The sequence below is a fragment of the Globicephala melas genome, chromosome 11, assembly GCF_963455315.2.
Source record: "Globicephala melas chromosome 11, mGloMel1.2, whole genome shotgun sequence".
Lineage (NCBI taxonomy): Eukaryota > Metazoa > Chordata > Mammalia > Artiodactyla > Delphinidae > Globicephala > Globicephala melas.
In genome coordinates this window covers 79134088-79153550 of record NC_083324.2, presented here as the reverse complement: position 1 = coordinate 79153550, position 19463 = coordinate 79134088, and the positions used below count along the sequence as shown (strand labels likewise).

The 19463-nt window shown below is 59.1% G+C and overlaps 2 protein-coding genes across 5 annotated transcripts in view; one reads left to right on the top strand and one right to left on the bottom strand.

Moving 5' to 3' along the window:
* Positions 1 to 2171: 2171 nt before the first annotated feature.
* CYP21A2 (cytochrome P450 family 21 subfamily A member 2) lies at positions 2172 to 5267 on the top strand. The gene is made up of 10 exons (XM_030850669.2): positions 2172 to 2385; positions 2472 to 2561; positions 2678 to 2832; positions 2918 to 3013; positions 3121 to 3222; positions 3324 to 3410; positions 3586 to 3786; positions 4048 to 4226; positions 4308 to 4411; positions 4503 to 5267. Exons 1-10 carry the CDS (start codon positions 2178 to 2180, stop codon positions 4766 to 4768), a joined length of 1488 nt encoding a protein of 495 aa, XP_030706529.1. The 5' UTR covers positions 2172 to 2177; the 3' UTR covers positions 4769 to 5267.
* The window catches only part of TNXB (tenascin XB), a 70461-nt gene continuing 55798 nt past the window's right edge, over positions 4801 to 19463 (bottom strand). For 2 of the 4 annotated variants that reach the window (XM_070046725.1, XM_060308894.1), the window contains 21 exons: positions 19114 to 19437; positions 18407 to 18727; positions 16264 to 16596; positions 13899 to 14222; positions 13192 to 13512; positions 12285 to 12572; positions 11643 to 11921; positions 10058 to 10345; positions 8729 to 9052; positions 8075 to 8410; positions 7668 to 7790; positions 7408 to 7551; positions 7095 to 7214; positions 6847 to 6990; positions 6627 to 6757; positions 6370 to 6502; positions 6124 to 6275; positions 5937 to 6033; positions 5684 to 5845; positions 5433 to 5596; positions 4801 to 5087 (listed from right to left, as the gene is read on the bottom strand). In XM_070046725.1, coding sequence (XP_069902826.1) covers positions 4986 to 5087; positions 5433 to 5596; positions 5684 to 5845; positions 5937 to 6033; positions 6124 to 6275; positions 6370 to 6502; positions 6627 to 6757; positions 6847 to 6990; positions 7095 to 7214; positions 7408 to 7551; positions 7668 to 7790; positions 8075 to 8410; positions 8729 to 9052; positions 10058 to 10345; positions 11643 to 11921; positions 12285 to 12572; positions 13192 to 13512; positions 13899 to 14222; positions 16264 to 16596; positions 18407 to 18727; positions 19114 to 19437 — 4610 coding nt within the window. In that variant the 3' untranslated portion in view covers positions 4801 to 4985. Of the gene's footprint in view, positions 5088 to 5432; positions 5846 to 5936; positions 6034 to 6123; positions 6276 to 6369; positions 6503 to 6626; positions 6758 to 6846; positions 6991 to 7094; positions 7215 to 7407; positions 7552 to 7667; positions 7791 to 8074; positions 8411 to 8728; positions 9053 to 10057; positions 10346 to 11642; positions 11922 to 12284; positions 12573 to 13191; positions 13513 to 13898; positions 14223 to 16263; positions 16597 to 18406; positions 18728 to 19113; positions 19438 to 19463 lie in introns of all 4 variants that reach the window. The other 2 variants (XM_070046726.1, XM_070046727.1) reach the window with 1 other exon arrangement.

Here is a 19463-nt window from a genome sequence, read left to right as displayed (position 1 = left end):
GAGATCAGTTTTGATGAAAACTGAGACAGTTCAGCAGCCTGCCATTCAATCATTCAACAGAAATCTGTGGAACTCTCACTCCGTGCCATGCCCTGTGCCAGGCTCCCATCCTCTGTGAAAGGTGTGATGTCGGGGAGCTACATGATCCTATGGAGCACATAGTTTGGGCATCTGACCCAGTCTGGGGGAATGTGAGAAGTGGGCAGGGGAGGCTTCCTGGAGGAGGTGACATCTAAGTGGGATTCTGAAGGCTGAGGAGTCAAGCAAAGAGAGTAGGGGTAGATGAGGGTATTTGAGGTAGAAGAAAGCATATAAAAGACCCAGAGGCTGGGGGCAGGACAGAGCACAGAGGCTGGGGGCAGGACAGAGCACATTCGGGGGCACTGCGTGTCATTCATCATGTCTGGAATTTGGATTTGGAGGTGGTGTGGAAAAGATGGGGCTGGCAAGGTAAATGGTGTCAGTTTATGAAGGGACACTCACCGGCATGCCAGCATTCCAGGTCACTCTCCTTTTGAATGGATCCCCTCCTATTCCATGCAACTTCGAGAAGTTCTGACCTTCCCCAGTATTTCCGAGGCTTCCGAGGGCTGTTGTCTACGTGGCCTGGTCATTGCCCATCAGATCTCTCCCCAAAGCTGGTCAGCATGGTGGTGGCATAAACCCACCTATGAGAGCCAAAGAGTCAGGTATAGTTGTCAGCTATGAGGAGGTTGCCAGCTGTTGCTGCCCAATCCCAGAAGGCCCATGTTTTCTCCTTCCCAGTCCTGGGCGTGGATCCAGGCTGAGCCCGAGCCTCTCCATCGGGACCCCCAGAAGTTAACTCTTCAAGCTAGTGGGTAGCACAGCTGGAATCTCGACTCAGGCTCTCTGGTAGCACAGGCTTGCTCTGGTTAAAGCTCTGAGGTTGGTTCACAGAGCCAGGGATGGGGAATTGGGGGATGCGTGGACCGCAGGTCATCTGCCAGCCCTCACCCCATCCCCTAGGTGCCCCAACCTCTCATGGAGCCCCGCCTCCCCTCTTTCGCATGACCTCTCCTAAGCCCCTCAACTGCCTCCTCACCCATAAAAGTGGCCCCTGATAGCCCTACTTGGTCCACTAGGACCCCACCCCTTGTGGCAACGGCTCCCAGAATAGGGCTGGACCCCTGATCCCAGCTGTGGCTATCAAGTTCCTTCCTGCGGACTTTGGAATCTATGGGGGGCATGTTCATTCATGCTGGGAAACCCCACTTGCCCTGGTGCTAAACCTGTAATCTGTGGACTCTAACCCGGAAGGCAGTCCTGTTCTGCCTGCACCTGGAAGCACAATCAGCTTGACGGCAGAGTGGGAGGAGCAAAGAGTGAGGGAGCAGCCCCGTCTCTAGGGCTTCTTTGTTCCCTATCCCTGGCCTTCCAAGGCCAGCGAGGTCCCTTCTACTTTCCTGCTCTTGGGTTCCGTGAGATACCCCTGTATTTGTATAACAATTCTTAATTTTGGCTCAAGCCAGCTCAAGTGGGTCTCTTTTGCTTGCAACCAAAGAGCATTAGGTACACGGTAAGAGCTCCAAATTAAGGGACCATTTACTTGTTCATCTTCAACTTTTGAGAGTGAAATGAGGCGCTGTTAGTGATTACACTGGGACTACAGGTATAAACTGGGATAACGCAGGCAAACCAGGACATCTGGTTCCCCTATCTGTAAGTGAAAAGAAAAACACACAGATCACTTTCATCTCCTTTTGTTCTTCAGGCAATCTGGGAGGGCGTATTAGGCGGGGGTTTTCATTTTTCTCTCTGAGACAAAGTCCGTGGCAGAAGCTGGTCCGAGGTGGCAGGGTTGGGGGGCGCGGTGGCGATCCGGAGAGGCTCAGGCCCAAGAGTGGACGTGTTTTCTTTCTTGCCTGGTTGATGTGGAGGCGGAAAGCTGATTCTGGCTGCTGAAGAAGGTCAGGGCTGTGTTTCCCTTCCTTTCTTGATAGATGAATGGGAAAAGGCCTGCTCTTTGATATGTGGATTTTCGAAGGCCAAGAGGGTTGGTGCCATTCCAGGAATATACTATTTTGTGGGCGGGACAGTGGGCAAGGACCTGAGGGAAGGAGTCAAGGGAGGCCTCAGAACAGCCCAAGTAGCCAGATGGCTGGAGGTCTCAAGAGCTCCAAGTGGCCAGGCTTGGGCCCCTGCCCGCATCTCCAGCCATGGTACTCGTAGGGCTGCTGCTGCTGCTGCTGCTGCCCTTGCTAGTCGGCACTCGCCTGCTGTGGGGCCAGTGGAAGCTCAGGAGCCTCCACCTCCCACCTCTTGTCCCTGGCTTCCTGCACCTGCTGCAGCCCAACCTCCCCGTCTATCTGCTTGGCCTGACTCAGAAACTCGGGCCCATCTACAGGCTCCGCCTCGGGCTGCAAGGTGAGCATCTGCTCCCTCCCTCGCCCCACAGCGGTGTGGAGGTGGGGTCCTCTCCCTGCTGACACCCTGCTTTTCCTCTCCCCCAGATGTGGTGGTGCTGAACTCCAAGAGGACCATTGAGGAGGCCCTGATCAGGAAGTGGGTGGACTTTGCCGGCAGACCCCAGATACCATCCTGTAAGGGGTGGGGGGCATTTCTTGATGGAAGAAGCAGGGGCTATGGGAGGCAGGGAAGGTCAGGCCCGTGGCTTCCTTGGTCAGTTCGACCCCCTGCCCCCAACCCCTACTCACAGACCAGCTGGTATCTCAGCACTGCCAGGACATCTCACTGGGGGACTACTCCCTGCTCTGGAAGGCCCACAAGAAACTCACGCGCTCAGCCCTGCTGCTGGGCGTCCGCAGCTCCATGGAGCCCCGGGTGGAGCAGCTGACCCAGGAGTTCTGTGAGGTGAGGCTCGACTCCCACAGTTGGCCCAGGTCAGCTTCACCCCTCCCGGCAGCCTCCCTATTTAATTCATGCTGCTTCTCCTCAGCGCATGAAAGCCCGGGCAGGTGCCCCCGTGACCATCCAGAAGGAATTCTCTCTCCTCACCTGCAGCATCATCTGTTACCTCACCTTTGGACACAAGGTCAAGGTTCTCTTGCCCTCACATAGGCTTGGGCCCCATCCCCCGCCCAGCCCCTCCCGTACCCTCTCCTGGTCCTGAACCGAAAGGATTCCCTCCTTTTCTGGCAGGAGGACACCTTAGTACATGCCTTTCACGACTGTGTCCAGGACTTGATGAAAACCTGGGATCACTGGTCCATCCAAATTTTGGACATGGTTCCCTTTCTCAGGGTGAGGAGGTGAAGCCCCGACACACCTGGTCCTGGGAGACAGGGCGGAGGTGGGCAGAGGCTCCCTTCCCAGCGGCTAAGCTCTCTTGCTGTCTGCCCCAGTTCTTCCCCAACCCCGGGCTCCGGAGGCTGAAGCAGGCCATGGAGAACAGGGACCACATTGTAGAGAAGCAGCTGAGGCAGCACAAGGTGGGAACCGTGCGTGCACCGGGCTCCTCCTCAGCTCACAGCAGTGATGCTACTGCCCCAGAGCTAGGCAGCTTCTTTGGCGCCCCACCAGTCCTGGACCTGCTGCCCCCTGCTGAACACTGCCCCCCGCCCCCCGAAGCCAGGCACTCAGGCTGGCTCCACCTCCCCTCTCCAGAAGAGCATGGTGGCGGGCCAGTGGAGGGACATGACGGACTACATGCTTCAGGGGATGGGGAAGCAAAGAGTGGAAGAGGGCCCCGGGCAGCTCCTTGAAGGGCACGTGCATATGTCCGTGGTGGACCTTTTCATCGGTGGCACTGAGACCACAGCAAACACCCTTTCCTGGGCTGTGGCGTTCCTGCTTCACCACCCTGAGGTACGCCCTGGAGGCAGGCGAAAGGCTCCTTCCTGGCAGCTTGGCCAGGGCAGCGGGAACCCAGCTCGCTGAACCCGCCGCGGGCTGTGTTGGGAGGGGGGTTGGGGGCGAGTGAGTCTGGGGCGGGCTGGGAGGGGGTTCTCCTACTTGGCACAGAGTCTCCGGTGAGCTGCTCCAGGGAGTGGTGGGAGGCTGGGCAGCCGTGGGTCGGCCAGCGGCAGGGCTTGGGCCCCGGACCTCGGGCTTGCCCCACTTTCCCAGATTCAGCGGCGACTGCAGGAGGAGTTGGATCGCGAGCTGGGCCCCGGAGCCTCGGGCTCCCGAGTCCCATACAAGGACCGCGCTCGGCTGCCCTTGCTCAACGCCACCATCGCTGAGGTGCTGCGCCTGCGGCCCGTCGTGCCCCTGGCCTTGCCGCACCGCGCCACGCGGGCTAGCAGGTGACTCCCGAGGAGGGAGGGCCGAGTGGCAAAGGCCCCAGCGGGGTCCTGGCGGGCCTCTAACTTAACCCTACCCCTCAGCATCTTTGGCTACGACATCCCCGAGGGCATGGTTGTCATCCCCAACCTCCAAGGTGCCCACCTGGACGAGACCGTTTGGGAGCGGCCGCACGAGTTCCGGCCCGGTGCGTGGCGGGGCGGGTGCCCACGGCGCGGGGGCGGCGGAGGCCGAGTGCAGGCGGCCGCTGAACTGCAGGTCCGTCCTTCCGCCCGCAGACCGCTTCCTGGACGCGGGCGCGAACCCCAGCGCGCTGGCCTTCGGCTGCGGGGCGCGCGTGTGCCTGGGCGAGCCGCTGGCGCGCCTCGAGCTCTTCGTGGTGCTGGGGCAACTGCTGCAGGCCTTCACGCTGCTGTCGCCCGCGGGCGCCCTGCCCTCGCTGCAGCCCCATCCCTACTGCGGCGTCAACCTCAAGATTCAGCCTTTCCAGGTGCGGCTGCAGCCCCGGGGCGGTGGAGGCCGGGGCGTGCGCGAGCACCAATGACCAGTGACAGAGCCCAGACTCACTGGCCTCGGTTTCTCCTTTTATTGCTCCCGTACAAACCCCTTCCCTCCCCCCTGTAAACATGGTGCTGTGAGATCGCGGGTGGAGAAGGCTTCCTCCGGTGGCTGGATGGTGAAGGTGGCCCTCGGCTCTTCTCTGAGCGCAACCCCTCAGTGCTCGGCAGTCATAGTAGGGCGCTGGAGGGGTGAGCAGCGGCTCAGCCTCCCCTGCCCGGGGGCCGGTAGCTTCTTGGTCTCAGCTTCATTTCCGTGAAGGGCACAGAGAAGTCAAAGCCTTTCCAGTAGTACCAGCTCACTCCCTGGGAAGGGGTTGTCGAGAGAGAGAGTCAAAGCCTGACATCCCATCTGCTCCCACCTCTGCTCCCCTCTGGCGAGATGGTTCCCACAAATCCATCAAGGATCCTCCCTCCCTTTATCCTTCTTAAACCCTCAATTACAAAGGACTGAGGCTGAATCCTGAGCTGTCCCTTTACATCCAATAAATCATCTCCTCGAGAAAACTTGGAGACTGGCATTACTGTTCCATTTCACAGAAAAGGGCCCTGGGGCGCTGAGCGGCTCAGTAACTTGTCTTGTCACACTGTGCGTCACAAACACCCAGGTGGGCTGAGCCCCCGCTCCGTGCTGCCTCCTGGACCTCTCACCTGGTGGTCCACTGTGCTCCCGTAGAGCCCGTTGAGGTTGGCATAGTGGCAGTTCTTATACCACCAGGCCCCTCGGTAAGAGACGGCACAGGAGATGAGCAAGTTGTTGGGGTCTCGGTCACGGGCAGAGAAGACACTGCCGCTGTGGTAGCTCATGGAGTCCCCTGGGCAGGGCGTGGAAGGCGCAGTGAGGGCCTCTCCTCCCCATTCCCACCCCGTCCCTGCCCCCCACCCCCAGGCCCACCCCTCACCTGCAGTGCCGTGGTAGCCTTCCAGGTGGAGGCGGTAGTACTCATCGGCCGAGTCTACTTGGAAGGAGTCGTACTGGGCAAACACGGCCTCGTCCCCATCCCGCAGGTCCACACGCAAGGAGTAGTCGCCGGCTTTGGTCAGGCTGTGCAGGGCGTCGTTGCCTGGGGGTGGGGAATGTGTGCTCATCGGGGTCCTTGTGTCCACAGGGCCCCCATCCCTTCCCTGGTCCCGCAATCCCTATGAGGCACTAACCCAGCCAGAACTCCTCGGAGATGTTCCCAAAGCCACGGGCATAGTCCTCCCAGTCTCTCCAGAAGTCAGTTTTTCCATCCATGCGGCGCTGGAACACCTGGAAGCAGGTGGGGGCACCATCAGCCTATGGCCCCGGGCACAGCCACCCTGCCCTGTGCAGACCCCTGGGCTTCTGACTGCCACCCACCAGCCAGCCACCCCCATCGGTCTCCATGTCACAAAAGACGTTCAGGGGCCGCTCGCGGTTGCCGTTGAGGAAGATGGTGGTGGTCCTTGAGGTGCTGACCCCGTTCTGCATCTCCTCCCCACAGTCCCGGGGGAAGGGGATCCGAAGTCCACCTGGGGAGAGGAGAGCGAGGGTCCAGTCCTTCTTCCAGATTCTAGACGCCCACTACCCACTCAGCCCCAACCTCAGGTCCCAGCGCCTGAGTACCAGTGGTGAAGGAAGTGGACACGGGGGGAGTGAAGCTGCGGTCCCACATGGCCCGGAGCCACGCGCTATAGAGGGTGGAGGGAAAGAGGCCGTGAAGCTGGTGAGAGGTGACCCCTCCTGGGAGCAGGATCTCCTGTGGAACAGACAAGGGGCAGGTCAGGGGAGAGAGAGGTGGGCCCCACCCGGGAGGCAGAGGCAGCACTTCCCGGACTGGAGCCCAGGGAGGGAGCTGGCCAGAGTGGCAGGGGTGAGGGCACCTGGGTCTGTCCACCAGGGGTGTTGAAGCTGAGCAGGTAGCCAGTTGGGGGGACTTCGGGTGCAGTCCAAGTGAGCAGGGCTGTGCGGGGGGTCACCTCCTTGGCCTCCAAGTCCTGGGGGGCCTCCAACCCTGGGAGGGGGAGGAAGAGAAGATGGAGATGAGGCCCACCCTGGCGCTCTCGCTTCTTCCCCGCCCCCAAACCACCTCACAGACCGTACCTGTGGTGAAGGTGATGCTGGCTGGGGAGGTGAGGTTGGGGCCCCGAAGGCCATGCAGGGTCGCCGTGTAGTTGGTGTGGAGCACAAGGCCTTGCAGGGGGTAGTCCACGGCGTTGCCAGGGGCTGAGTCCTGTAGCGAGGGGGCTGGGAGAGCGGGTGCGGCATCAGCGGCTGCCCTGCCGGAGCCCAGCCTGCCCTCTGCTCTCCCACCCTGACCAGTCCCCACCAGAGGCCTCAGCCCTGCTTACCTCCTGGGGCTGTGACCTTGATGTCATAGGTATCCACCGGGGCCTGGGGGGGCTGCCAGAGCAGCAGGGCGGATCCTTCCGTCAAGTTCAGTGCACGCAGCTGGGTGGGGCCGTCAGGAACTGGGAGAAGGGAGGGGGCCCAGAGCTGTTCCCTGCTGCTCTCCCCACTCCGCGCCTTCCCAAACTCTGCTGGACCTCTCGTCTGCCATTGGCGCCTCCAACACCCCCTTTCCCTTTCCCCGTTCACTCTCAACTCCCACCCGTGCCCGCATTTTCTCCCGCTACTTCCTGCCCGGGGCCCGGACTGTCTCACCTGTGGTAAGGAAGCCTGTGAGAGGCTCACTCTCCTCAAAGCCACGGACGGAGACCACGGTCACGTCGTAGCGAGCGCCTGGGACGAGCCCCTCGAGTTTCTGGGTCCGGGCTCGGCCATCCACCTGGACACTCTGTGGCTCCCCTGAAAACACACTGGGCTGGGGAGGCGGCCAGGGAAGCAAGGAGGAGCTGCAGGGTGGGCAGAGCGCAGGGCGCAGGAGGAATGGGGCAAGTGGCACACGGGCAAGAGGGTATCACCTCCATCTGCCAGCTGGTAGGAGACTTTGAAGCTGTCCACTCTGGACGGCGGGGGCATCCAGCTGACCTTGGCTGACGTCTCCCCGATCTCGCTGAACTGGAGGTCACGGGGGCGCTCCAGAGCTGACGGGACAGATGTGCCAAGGAATCATGGTGAGGGCAGAGGGCAGGGAGGCTCCTGCCCCGGGCTTCCCAGCCTCCTTCTTCTCCCTGGGCCCCACGGCCTCCGCATGTGCTCACCACCCCGCCTTTCCTCTGGGCCTAGAGATGGAAGCCGCTCCGCAGACTCCAAGCTCGTCACCACTCACCAACTTCCCCTCTGGCTGAGGCACTAGGTGCCACCCTAGGGAGTACAGAGACCCCCTACTTCGGGGCAGCATGTATATGTGCCCAGCATGGGGCCTTACCTGGGCTGAGGGTCCGGGCTGTGCCCTGGATGCCGTCGGCCTTGTGAGGCCCGCGCAGCCCATACAGCGTAAGGGTGTACAGGGTCCCTGGACTCAGGTCCCAGAGCATGGCCGAGCGCCGTGTCCCTGGCACCGTCAGCTCCCGCTGCAGCGGGGGACGTGGATGCAGCTCCAGGGTGCTCAGTGACGGGACCCCAAAGCGGAGCAGGAAGGAGTCAAAGGCCTCGGGTGGGGCCTCCCAGCTGAGCCGCAGCGAATTGGTGGTGACATCAGTCACCGACAGGTGGGACAGGCGGGGCCCTGGCTCTCCGGGGGTCTGCCCAGCAGGAGCTGGTCCTGCAGAGTGGGTGGGAAAGAAGGCTTTGGAGACTGAAGCACACCAGCTAGGCGACCTGCTGCTAGATCCCTTCCACCACCCCACCCTGGCGCTCATCTCCTCATCTGCAAAATGGAGCTAACGAGGGGCTGGCATCCACAGGTCGGACATAGTGACGACATGTACGTGTAGAGCCGAAGGCTGTGCACGCGCCCCTTCCTCCCTCCGTGGCGCCCTCGCGGTGTTCCTTCCCCATGGTCACTGCTTCTGGGTGCCCCCTTTCGCCTCTTCAGTCCCAGACCAGAGGCAGGCAAGGCCAGGCCCTACCCTGACGGTACCTGTGGTGCCCTCGGCTGAGACGGGCCCCAGGCGCTTCCCTTCACGCAAGCCGTAGAGGAAGAACTTGTAGGAGGTGCTGGGCTCCAGGCCTGACACGAGGACCTTGTTCTGGTCGCCACCCACGAGCAAGGCCTGGGGCTCCCCACCTGTGCTCTGATACTGGACCACGAAGGAGTCAAAGGGGCCCTGGGCCACGCTCCATGAGAGGCGCAGGGAGTCTGGGGACACGTCCTTCACTGCCAGTGCCCCTAGGCGGGGCCCTTCAGAGGGCTCGGGGGCCTCCGTGGCCAGGTGCGAGGGTGCGGGCATGTCCTCTTCTGGGGCTGCGTGGGAGAAGCCCAGAGAGAAGCTGAGCGGGGCTGGGGGGGGCGGGGCCCTCCCACTCCATCTCACCCTCCAGAGAGGTGATCGGGGCTGGCCGAGGCAGGGGACCTCATGGTCCTGGCCACGGCAGCGTGGAGAGAAGACAGGACTGAGGCTCTCCTAGCATCTTCCTTCTCTTGAATCTGCCACAACCCTGCTTGGGCACTGACTCCTGCCGCCCCTCGGCCTCTCTTGAGTGCCAGCCCAGTGGCCCCATGACCTCTTTGTGGGGCTCCTTTGCTGTCTGAATCCGGTGCTTGCTTTCTCCGTCTTCACCCTGATGTCTGAGTGCGCCCCACTCTAGATGTCTGCACGGGCCCTGTTCCCTCCCCAACCTGCCAGGGCGCCTGGTGCCATGGCTTGAGGCAGGACTAACTCAGTCCCTCCCTGAGCTCAGGGCACGTGGTCCTCCCTGCCGAGAAGAGCTGAGGATGGAACTGGCTGGTGAACTCGAAGGGCGCATCCCGCCAGCCAGGTCGGCCCCGCCACCACCAGGCTGATTTGAGGTGGGTGTTAGGAAATCTGGACGGGGAACTCCATCAGTGCAGCCACTCCTGTTGGTTTCTATGACCCTGGCCTGCTTTGTTTTCCAGTAATTTTCCGTTTGAGAAAATGCTCCTGACTCATCCACGGGAGGGGGTTTGCCCTCATCTGGCCAAGGCCAGCATGCCAGGAAGTAAGAGCCGCCCCAGTAGAGTAATGGGGAGCAGCTGGCAGCACTGGGGCTGGGTGGGGGTCGCAGATTAGGGACCACTGCCAGGGCTTTGCCTTGCCACCTGTCCTGGCTCCTGCTTCGGACTGACCCCTCGATCACGCTGGTTCCGAGGCTCTTCCTCCCCTGAGCCCCGTGCAGGGCCCCCTTACCGCTCTACCTCGCCCACTCGTGCCAGGCCTTCAGCACAGAGGTGTGAGGACACCCACTCAGGCCGGCTGGCTAGGACCAAGCAGGACAGCCTCCTGCTCACCTGTCATTCCCAGGACAGAGACGGGGCCCAGGTGCTGTCCTCTGAGGAGCCCATAGAGCAGAAACTTGTATTTCCTGCCAGGCTCCAGGCCCTCTATGGTGACCTCCCTCTGGTCTGCGGCCACAGGCACCGCCGAGGGCTGCCCATCTGTGTCCCTGTACTGGACCACAAAGGAGTCAAAGGGGCCCTGGGCCACTGTCCACAAGAGGCGCAGAGAATCCGAGGTCTCATCTGTCACTGTCAGCTCCCCCAGGCGGGGTGGGCGCTGCCGCTCCTTCTTCAGGGGAGCTGTAGGGAGAGCGGGGGCGAGGGAGAAAACCTAGTTAAGAGCTGCCTTTACCTCAGCCCCGGCAGCTTCTGGGGGGAGGGAGGGTCAGCCACCTGGGGAGACAGGCAGGCTGCTGCAGCCCTGCCTTGTATGAAGGAGCCCAGTTTCCTCCTCTGGAGGCCGCTGCCCAGACTCCTTCCTGCCCCCACTCCCCCACTCTGAGATCAGCGTGCAGAAAATGCATAAAAGAGCACCTCATGAGAGAGCTGCGGCTGGGATTGCAGGAAGGGCCTCAGTTTCCCTCTGACCCCCAGTCCCCCAGAGCAGGAGTGTGGCCAGAGCTGAGAAAGGCTCCCAGAGGGTGTCTGGGTTGTCAGGGAGATGCCCCCAAATAGTCAGAGCTGGGCGGGACAGCCAGCCAAGCTCACGGGCTCCCATTGCCCAGGCATAAACTCACCCTCACTCACCATCAGCCTGGGCCCGCCTTTCCACCTACTTCCCCAGCTCTGCACTCACAGCACTAGACCAGGGCGGCTGGGTCGGGCAGGGGGAGAAGCCAGGGGCAGAGCTGAGCGGACAAAGGGCAGAGCAGAGCACAAAAGAGACTTGTCTAGGTGGGTGTGGGTACTGACTGATGGGGGTTGGAGAAGCCTGTATCCAGTCTCCACAATGAAGGTCTGGGGAAGAGAATTACGGAGCCTGAGAGCCCCAGGCCCCAGCTGGCTGTGCGCCCCATCCTTGTCTGGCCAGGGTGACTCATGGTCCTGGAGGTGGGGTAAGGGTCAGTGACCCACCTCCATCCCTTCCTCGGGGGCTGAGTATTGGGCACAAGACACCAGATTTTTCCATAGTCTTTTTGCAGCCAAACCCTCCCATATTTTCCACTTCTTGCCATAGGGCTGGAATGAAGGGAGGAAGATGTGAACATTTATTGAACCCCAGCAGATTTTAGTCATAACCGTCATGCAGGTGTGGAAACTGAGGTTCAAGGAAAAGAAGTGGCCTGCTGAAGGCCACACAGCTGGCGGTCAGAATTTGAACACAGGCCTGCTTGGCTCCAAAGTCTGAGTTCTTCTTATTATACTGCTAATCAGTGAATGAAGGAAATAAATGCTTGGAACAGTGCCTGGCATTCAGCAGGGACTCAATAAATATTTGCCTTTCGTGTCAGGATTGTCATGCCAAGGCTGAAGGGAGGAGAATAAACTTTGCGGGAAGGCCCCGGGGCCAACTCTGGGGGCTCAGATGAAAGGAAGCTCTGGAAAAAGGCGGGGGGGGGGGCGCGGGGAGTGGGGTGGAGGCAGGGCCAGGGCTCACCCGTGCTGCCTTCAGCAGAGATGGGGCCCAGTCGTTTCCTGCCTCCCAGCCCATAGAGCAGAAACTTGTATTTGCTATTGGGCTCCAGGCCGGGGATGGTGATCTCGCGCTGGTCTGAGGCCACAGGCACCACGTGGGGCTGCCCGTCCCTGTCCTTGTACTGAAGCACGAAGGAGTTAAATTCGCCCTCGGGGACTGTCCAGGAGAGGCCCATGGAGTCTGGGGTCACGTCCGTCACTGTCAGCTCCCCCAGGCGGAGAGAAGGTTTAGTGTCTGGGACTGGAAAAGAGAGAGGTGCATGGAACGTGACAGAAATGAAGCCGACAGAGCCTCCTCGGGGCGCTAGGGCTCTGGGAGCTGGTTCTGGGTGCTGGGAGGGGGTGACCAGGTCACATGTCAGGAAGAGGGAAGGCAGAGGAGTAGGGATAAAAGAGGAGCCAGGCAAGAAAGCACGTGTCCCTCGGGATGTAGGAGGAGTAGGATGGGAATGAGGGGGTAACGGGGTACTCAGGACCTGGATTTCACTGGACCCAGTAAATAAATGGGTCTGGAGTGTGGAGCACAGAAACGTGAAATTCCACAAGGGAGTGGAGGATGGGCAGGGGGCTCCAGGGTTAAAGGCGGCCTCCAGCCCTCACTCACGGGTCTTTGCGTCTGCAGAGACGGGACCGTGTTGTTTCTCATCCTGGAGTCCGAAGAGTAGGAACTTGTACTTGTGGCCCGGGGCCAGACCCGAAACCGAGACCTCTCGGAGGTGGCCACCCACGGGCACTGCCTGGGGCTGCCCCTGCACATCCTTGTATCGGACCAGGAAGGAGTTGAAGGGGCCCTGGTCCACTGTCCAGGACAGGTGCACTGTGTCTGAGGTCACGGCTGCCACAGCCAGCTCCCCCAGGCGGGGTGCCACGGGGGGCTCTGTGTTCAGGGAGGCTGGAACAGAGCAGAGGAGGCTGTGGTCAATGGCAGGACCCTGGGCCAGAGAGGGAGGGCTGTTCCCTGGCTATGAAATGAACATTTGTAGCAAACTCTTCTAACTGCTTAACACGTCCCAGGCATTGCTGTAAGCAGTTCACAAACAGTACACTTAATCCTCACACAACAGATGAAGTAGATGCTTTTATCCTTATCACCCTCATTTGACGGGCATCTGCGGCACAGAGAGGTTAAGAAACATTTGAAAATCACACAGCGTCTTAGAGCAGGATTCAAACCTAGAGAGCCTGACTCTGTAGCCACGCTCCGAGCCACTAAAATGCTTGGTTAGGGAGACTGAGGAAGCCACACGTGAACAACTGAGCGAGCTTGAGCTGCCAGATCCAGAAGACAGGAAGAAAGCCGAAACGCATGAGGCACAGGCTACTTGCCCAGCTGCCCTGAACACACTGTCCATCAGCCGCCACTCAATTCAAGGATGAGGCGGGATCGTCAGCACCACGTGAGAAAAGAAAGGGACCCAGAGGCCCATCTGTGAGGAGTGCTGAGATCCAAAGGGGGAAACAAGAGAGCAACAGAGGGAAACCTGGGAGTCAGGGCCTGCCCCCTCACTCACCGGTCACGCCCACGGTGGACACGGGGCCCACACGCCGCCCCCCGTGCAGGCCGTACAGGTGCATCTTGTACTTGCGCCCGGGCTCCAGGCCCCCAGCGGTCACCTCACTCTCCTCGCCCCCGACACGCACCACCTGGGGCCCGTCCCGGCCCTTGTACTGGATGGTGAAGGAGTCGAAGTGGCCCTGGGGGACGGTCCAGGAGAGGCTCAGCGAGTCCGGGGAGGATCCTGTCACCGTCAGCTCCCCCAGGAGGGGCTCCTCGGGGGCCTCCGAGGCCTCTGTGCTGGGTTCTGTGGGGCTGGGGGTGTCTTCCTCTGCAGCTGAGAAGGAGAGACACAGAGAGGGTGAGGCAAGGTCCCAGGTGATGTCCTTGGGTCTCCCCCCAAGGCTTGGCCCCAGCTCCGGGCCCTGCAGTTCAGAGAAGCCCGTCCTTGGGGCTGGGTGGTCCTGTTCAGCTGACATCTCATAAACATGCCTGGAGCCTCCGGGGTCAGCTGTGGGGGACCAGGGCAGCCACCAGCATGGCTCACAGAGGCCCTTCCCTGCCCAGGGGGACACACTGGTCCTCAGGGAGCCTGGAGGAGGCACACAGGGCACCATGGCTCAGCCTCGAGTAGAGGGGCCTCCTGCACCCCACTCACCCATCACCTGAGAGAGGGTGATCCTCCCACGAGGTCCCACCCTGGGGCTTCCACCATCCACTCACTTGTCACCCCGATGACAGAGACGGGGCCCATGCGCTGGCTGTCATGGAAGCCGTACAGGTTCATCTTGTACTTGTGGTCTGGCTCCAGGCCCGAGATGGTGACCCCGTCCTGGTGCCCTGGCACCCTCACTACCTTGGGCTGCCCGTCCCCATTCTTGTACTGGATCAGGAAGTGGTCAAACTGGCCCTCGGGGATGGTCCAGGAGAGGCTCAGGGATTCGGGGGTGGCGCCTGTCACTGTCAGCTCCCCCAGGTGTGGCTTGACGGGCGGCTCGGGGGGCGCAGTGGATGGGGCTTGTGTGGTCATGGCTTTGTTGTCTGGATCTGCACAGAGACATACAAGACAGGTGAGGTCTCCTCAGTCCTCAGTTCAGCATATAAAGTGGTGTATTACAAAATTAAAATAATAAGGAACAGGATGTGTCCACAGTAGCTCTAACTCTTATTCTTTCTGCTCCCTATATCGGCCTTCCTGTCACCTTACCCTCATCCGCCCTGCCCTCACCCCCTACCTACCAGCACCCCTCCTAGGACACAGGCTCACATGGCCACTGTGCTCTGGGCCTCCCTCCACTGGGGTCTCGTTGGCATCTTACTGCCTTTGGCTAATGTCTTGCCTCCCAAACAGCTCAGAACCCCTGCCCCACATCTCCAGTCAGAAACCTGGAGTCTTCCTGGATCTGTTCCTGTCCCCAGCTGCCATCAGACTCAGAGCGTCCAATTCTCTCTCCCAAGTTCCTCCTGTGTCTCCTCACTCCCCACACCTGCAGCCCCACCGTCCCTGTCTGGGCCGCCCTTACCTGTCACCTGGGTTATCACCCCCCCATGGGTCTCTCTGCCTCCCTCCTCCATCTGTTCTTCACAGGAAGCCAGAATGAGCCTTTAGATGCACATCTGATGGGGTCAGTCTCAGCTTAAAACTGTGCAGCAACCCTCTTTATCCCCTGGAGAAACCCCTGGCTTCCTGAACTCTCCACCCCTATCTCTTCCTACCTCTCCACCCCCATCGCAAGACTATCTCCCCCACTCAGAGGATTTTGCACAAAATCCCCTCATGTGCCGTGATGTTCCTAGTTTCCAGGCTTTGTACCAGCTGTGATGTTGATCTGATGCACCCTTCATCTTATCTCTAGGTGTCACCAAGCAACGCCTGCCCGACCTCAGGTCTCAGCTGTCCCGTGGGAACCCGTGGGCAGGCAGGTGGGCGTAGGCATCGCTGCCCAGTCTTGGTCTGGCCACGGGGCTTCCTGTCATATACACATCCTCCTTTGCTCCATTTGCTGGTTCACAGCCTGTCTGTGAGCCCCAAAGGTTAAGAACTGGTTTCTCCGCCGTATCCAAGGTTTCTCTCAGTGAACTTCCTCAGTACTTGGCTCAGGCCACCCACATCTTTGTTGAACCATAGGCGTCATAAGTCTGTTAATACCCAAACGATGAGGCTAGGGGGCGTTTCAGTCAAGACACTGCATTCTGAGCATGCTCTGTCTTCCTCCACAGCCTCCAGTCAACTACACAGAGGCTGAGCCTCTGAGAGGACTCAGGGATGCAAGTATGATTCGTTCAATAGATTCTAAGAAAGTGTCCAGTTCCTTTGCTGTGAGGAGTTTTAGCAGTGTGGACCAGCAGCATCAGCATCATGGAGGATTTTATTTGCTTTTTTTTTTTTTTTTTTTTGGCGGTACGTGGGCCTCTCACTGTTGTGGCCTCTCCCGTTGCGAAGCACAGGCTCCGGATGCGCAGGCTCGGCAGCCACGGCTCACAGGCCCAGCCGCTCCGCGGCATGCGGGATCCTCCCGGACCAGGGCACGAACCCGTGTCCCCTGCATCGGCAGGCGGACTCTCAACCACTGCGCCACCAGGGAAGCCCCTATTTGCTTTTTTTTTTTGGCTGCATCAGGTCTTAGCTCTGGCACGTGGGATCTTGTTGTGGCATGTGGCATCTTTCATTGTGGCACATGGGCTTCTCTCTCTAGTTGTGGTGCATGGCCTCAGTAGTTGTGGCATGCGAGCTCTCTAGTTGTGGCTCGTGTGCTCGGTAGTTGCAGCGCATGGGCTTAGTTGCCCTGTGGCATGTGGGATCTTAGTTCCCCGACCAGGGATTGAACCTGCGCCCCTTGCATTGGAAGACAGATTCTTAACCACCAGACCACCAAGGAAGTCCCTCATGGAAGATTTTAGAAATGCAGAATCTCTGGCCCCAGCCCAAATCTGAATCTGCCCTTTAACAAGATCCCCAGGCCATCTGATGTCCTAAAGAAGAAGTGCTGTCTAGAATATTTATGTTTTCACAAAGATGGTAATAAAGGGAAACTCTTCCAGGACCTGGCTTCCCCACCCTGCATCCCACTCCCCCAAATTCACTTACCAGTCATGCCCACGGTGGACACGGGGCCCACACGCCGCCCCCCGTGCAGGCCATACAGGTGCATCTTGTACCTGCTCCCGGGCTCCAGGCCCTCAATGGTCACCTCACTCTCTTCGCCACCGACACGCACCACCTGGGGCCGCCCATCCTTATCCTTGTACTGGACGGTGAAGGAGTCGAAGTGGCCCTGGGGGACGGTCCAGGAGAGGCTCAGCGAGTCCGGGGAGGATCCTGTCACCGTCAGTTCCCCCAGGAGAGGCTCTTTGGGGGGCTCCGGGGCCTCTGTGCTGGGTTCTGTGGGGCTGGGGGTCTCCTCCACAACCTCCTGGAGGGCTGAGAAGAGAGATTGGGGGCAGAGGCTTAGATGGTGACTTGCCCTGATTGCATCCAGCAGGGTACTCCTCAGGCTGCAGGGCCGGAGGCTGGCTCAGCCTCTGGGTGCGCCATTTGGTGACTGCATGCTAGAGAGACTGCGACGGGCTTGACTCCATCTCATACTGGCTGGCAGGCACCATGAACCTTCAGAAGGCAATTCGGACATACACGTCAGGAGCCCAAATACTGCTCATTTCCTTCGACCCAATAATCTCATTTCTGGGCAGCTATCCTAAGAAAATTATTAAAAAGCAGGAGAAGTTGTATCACAGGAGTTCATTTTGGGATTAGTCATGACAGCGAGATGTGTCAGGGCCCCAGAGGAGCCGCAGAAGCAGATTAATTTCGTTAGGGCACTCTCACCACAAGGCGTCCAATAACCATTCAAATGATGATTACTGCAGGCTGTGCGGCCACAGAGTAAATGCTCTCAGTGTAACGTGCGTACGAAAAAAGGAAGAGCCAAGAATTACATGAACATTCTGCCACCTTAAAACATGAGCGGCATGGAAAATGCAGAAAGAGAGGATGTGTTACGTACATTGTTATGAATGGTGGTTCTTGGGTCAGAAGGTGGTCCGGTAAGAGATTTTTTTCCCTACTTTCCAAACTTTCCATCATGTTGCTATATTCTTTTCACAGAAAAATACAGACTTAAAAAGAAATCCTGAGTTATAAAAATTAGTAAGTCGGTGGAGGATGTGGATGGGGACATGGGTCCCTCTGTACTTCGCATGTGCTTGTGATTTGCATGATAGAGGGTTCCTCTGTCTGGAGTATCTTCAGGAGAGGAGAGTGAACCTCCCAGAGGCAGCGACGCCCCCAGCAAAAGACTGACTCAAAGAGGGGCTGTGTTCTTCCACATGCAGAGGAACTCTGGTGAAAAACTGTCACAAGGCATAAGAATCTGGCTGACAGTGACTTAGAGAAGCCAGCCTGACTGCAATTTTGGAATTTAATTCACCTTGTGATTTTTTTCTCCTAATTTCTTAGAGACTAGAAATTGTAACTTTTTCATAATCAGAAATAAGTTGCAAGAATGATGAGGGGGAAAGACAGAAGGAATACAAGAGAGGAGAAGACATTTTGAAAAAATTTTTTTCCTGATTATAAAAGAAACGCTTGTCATTTAAGAAAATGTAAAGGACACATAATGGAATAAAACAGAAACAAAAGTCCTGGGACATTCTATCCTGTCTCACAAACCATGCATCCCACGGGCGTTTCCTTCCAGTTGTCTTACCACGCAAGTTATTTTCAGGTGGTTGTGATTAGCCTCCTTACAAAAATTTTAAACTCTTTCTTCATTGTAATAATATAAAGTAATTGTCTTATGCTGAAACATTTCAATGATGCCATAGTAGGTCATTTTAGAGATGTTGTTTAATTACTTAATCATCTCAATGTGGTTCGATGTTGGGTTGTTTTTTCTTCCTTTTTTTTTTGTTTATAACAAAGAATGCTGTGATTTGTATTTAAGATGGAAAGAAAAGAAAACTCTAGTAACGTCACGCTTGCTCTGTGCCTGACACATTTCACCCTTGGAGGGAGCCAGTGACTGACCATCAGAGGAGGCCACATTACTGTGAACAAGGAGGCTGTAGGTTGGCAAAGGCCAGGGCACTACACACGGGTCATGGCCCAGGGCCATGGAGGGAGGACATAAAAGGGGACCAAAGGCTGGTGAAAGAGCAGAACAGTCAACCAGCTCACCCATGAGGAAAAGGTAGCTCTCCCCCAAGACCGCCTGAGCCCCACCCTCACTCACCGGTCACGCCCACGGTGGACACGGGGCCCACACGCCGCCCCCCGTGCAGGCCGTACAGGTGCATCTTGTACTTGCGCCCGGGCTCCAGGCCCCCAGCGGTCACCTCACTCTCCTCGCCCCCGACACGCACCACCTGGGGCCCGTCCCGGCCCTTGTACTGGATGGTGAAGGAGTCGAAGTGGCCCTGGGGGACGGTCCAGGAGAGGCTCAGCGAGTCCGGGGAGGATCCTGTCACCGTCAGCTCCCCCAGGAGGGGCTCCTCGGGGGCCTCCGAGGCCTCTGTGCTGGGTTCTGTGGGGCTGGGGGTGTCTTCCTCTGCAGCTGAGAAGGAGAGACACAGAGAGGGTGAGGCAAGGTCCCAGGTGATGTCCTTGGGTCTCCCCCCAAGGCTTGGCCCCAGCTCCGGGCCCTGCAGTTCAGAGAAGCCCGTCCTTGGGGCTGGGTGGTCCTGTTCAGCTGACATCTCATAAACATGCCTGGAGCCTCCGGGGTCAGCTGTGGGGGACCAGGGCAGCCACCAGCATGGCTCACAGAGGCCCTTCCCTGCCCAGGGGGACACACTGGTCCTCAGGGAGCCTGGAGGAGGCACACAGGGCACCATGGCTCAGCCTCGAGTAGAGGGGCCTCCTGCACCCCACTCACCCATCACCTGAGAGAGGGTGATCCTCCCACGAGGTCCCACCCTGGGGCTTCCACCATCCACTCACTTGTCACCCCGATGACAGAGACGGGGCCCATGCGCTGGCTGTCATGGAAGCCGTACAGGTTCATCTTGTACTTGTGGTCTGGCTCCAGGCCCGAGATGGTGACCCCGTCCTGGTGCCCTGGCACCCTCACTACCTTGGGCTGCCCGTCCCCATTCTTGTACTGGATCAGGAAGTGGTCAAACTGGCCCTCGGGGATGGTCCAGGAGAGGCTCAGGGATTCGGGGGTGGCGCCTGTCACTGTCAGCTCCCCCAGGTGTGGCTTGACGGGCGGCTCGGGGGGCGCAGTGGATGGGGCTTGTGTGGTCATGGCTTTGTTGTCTGGATCTGCACAGAGACATACAAGACAGGTG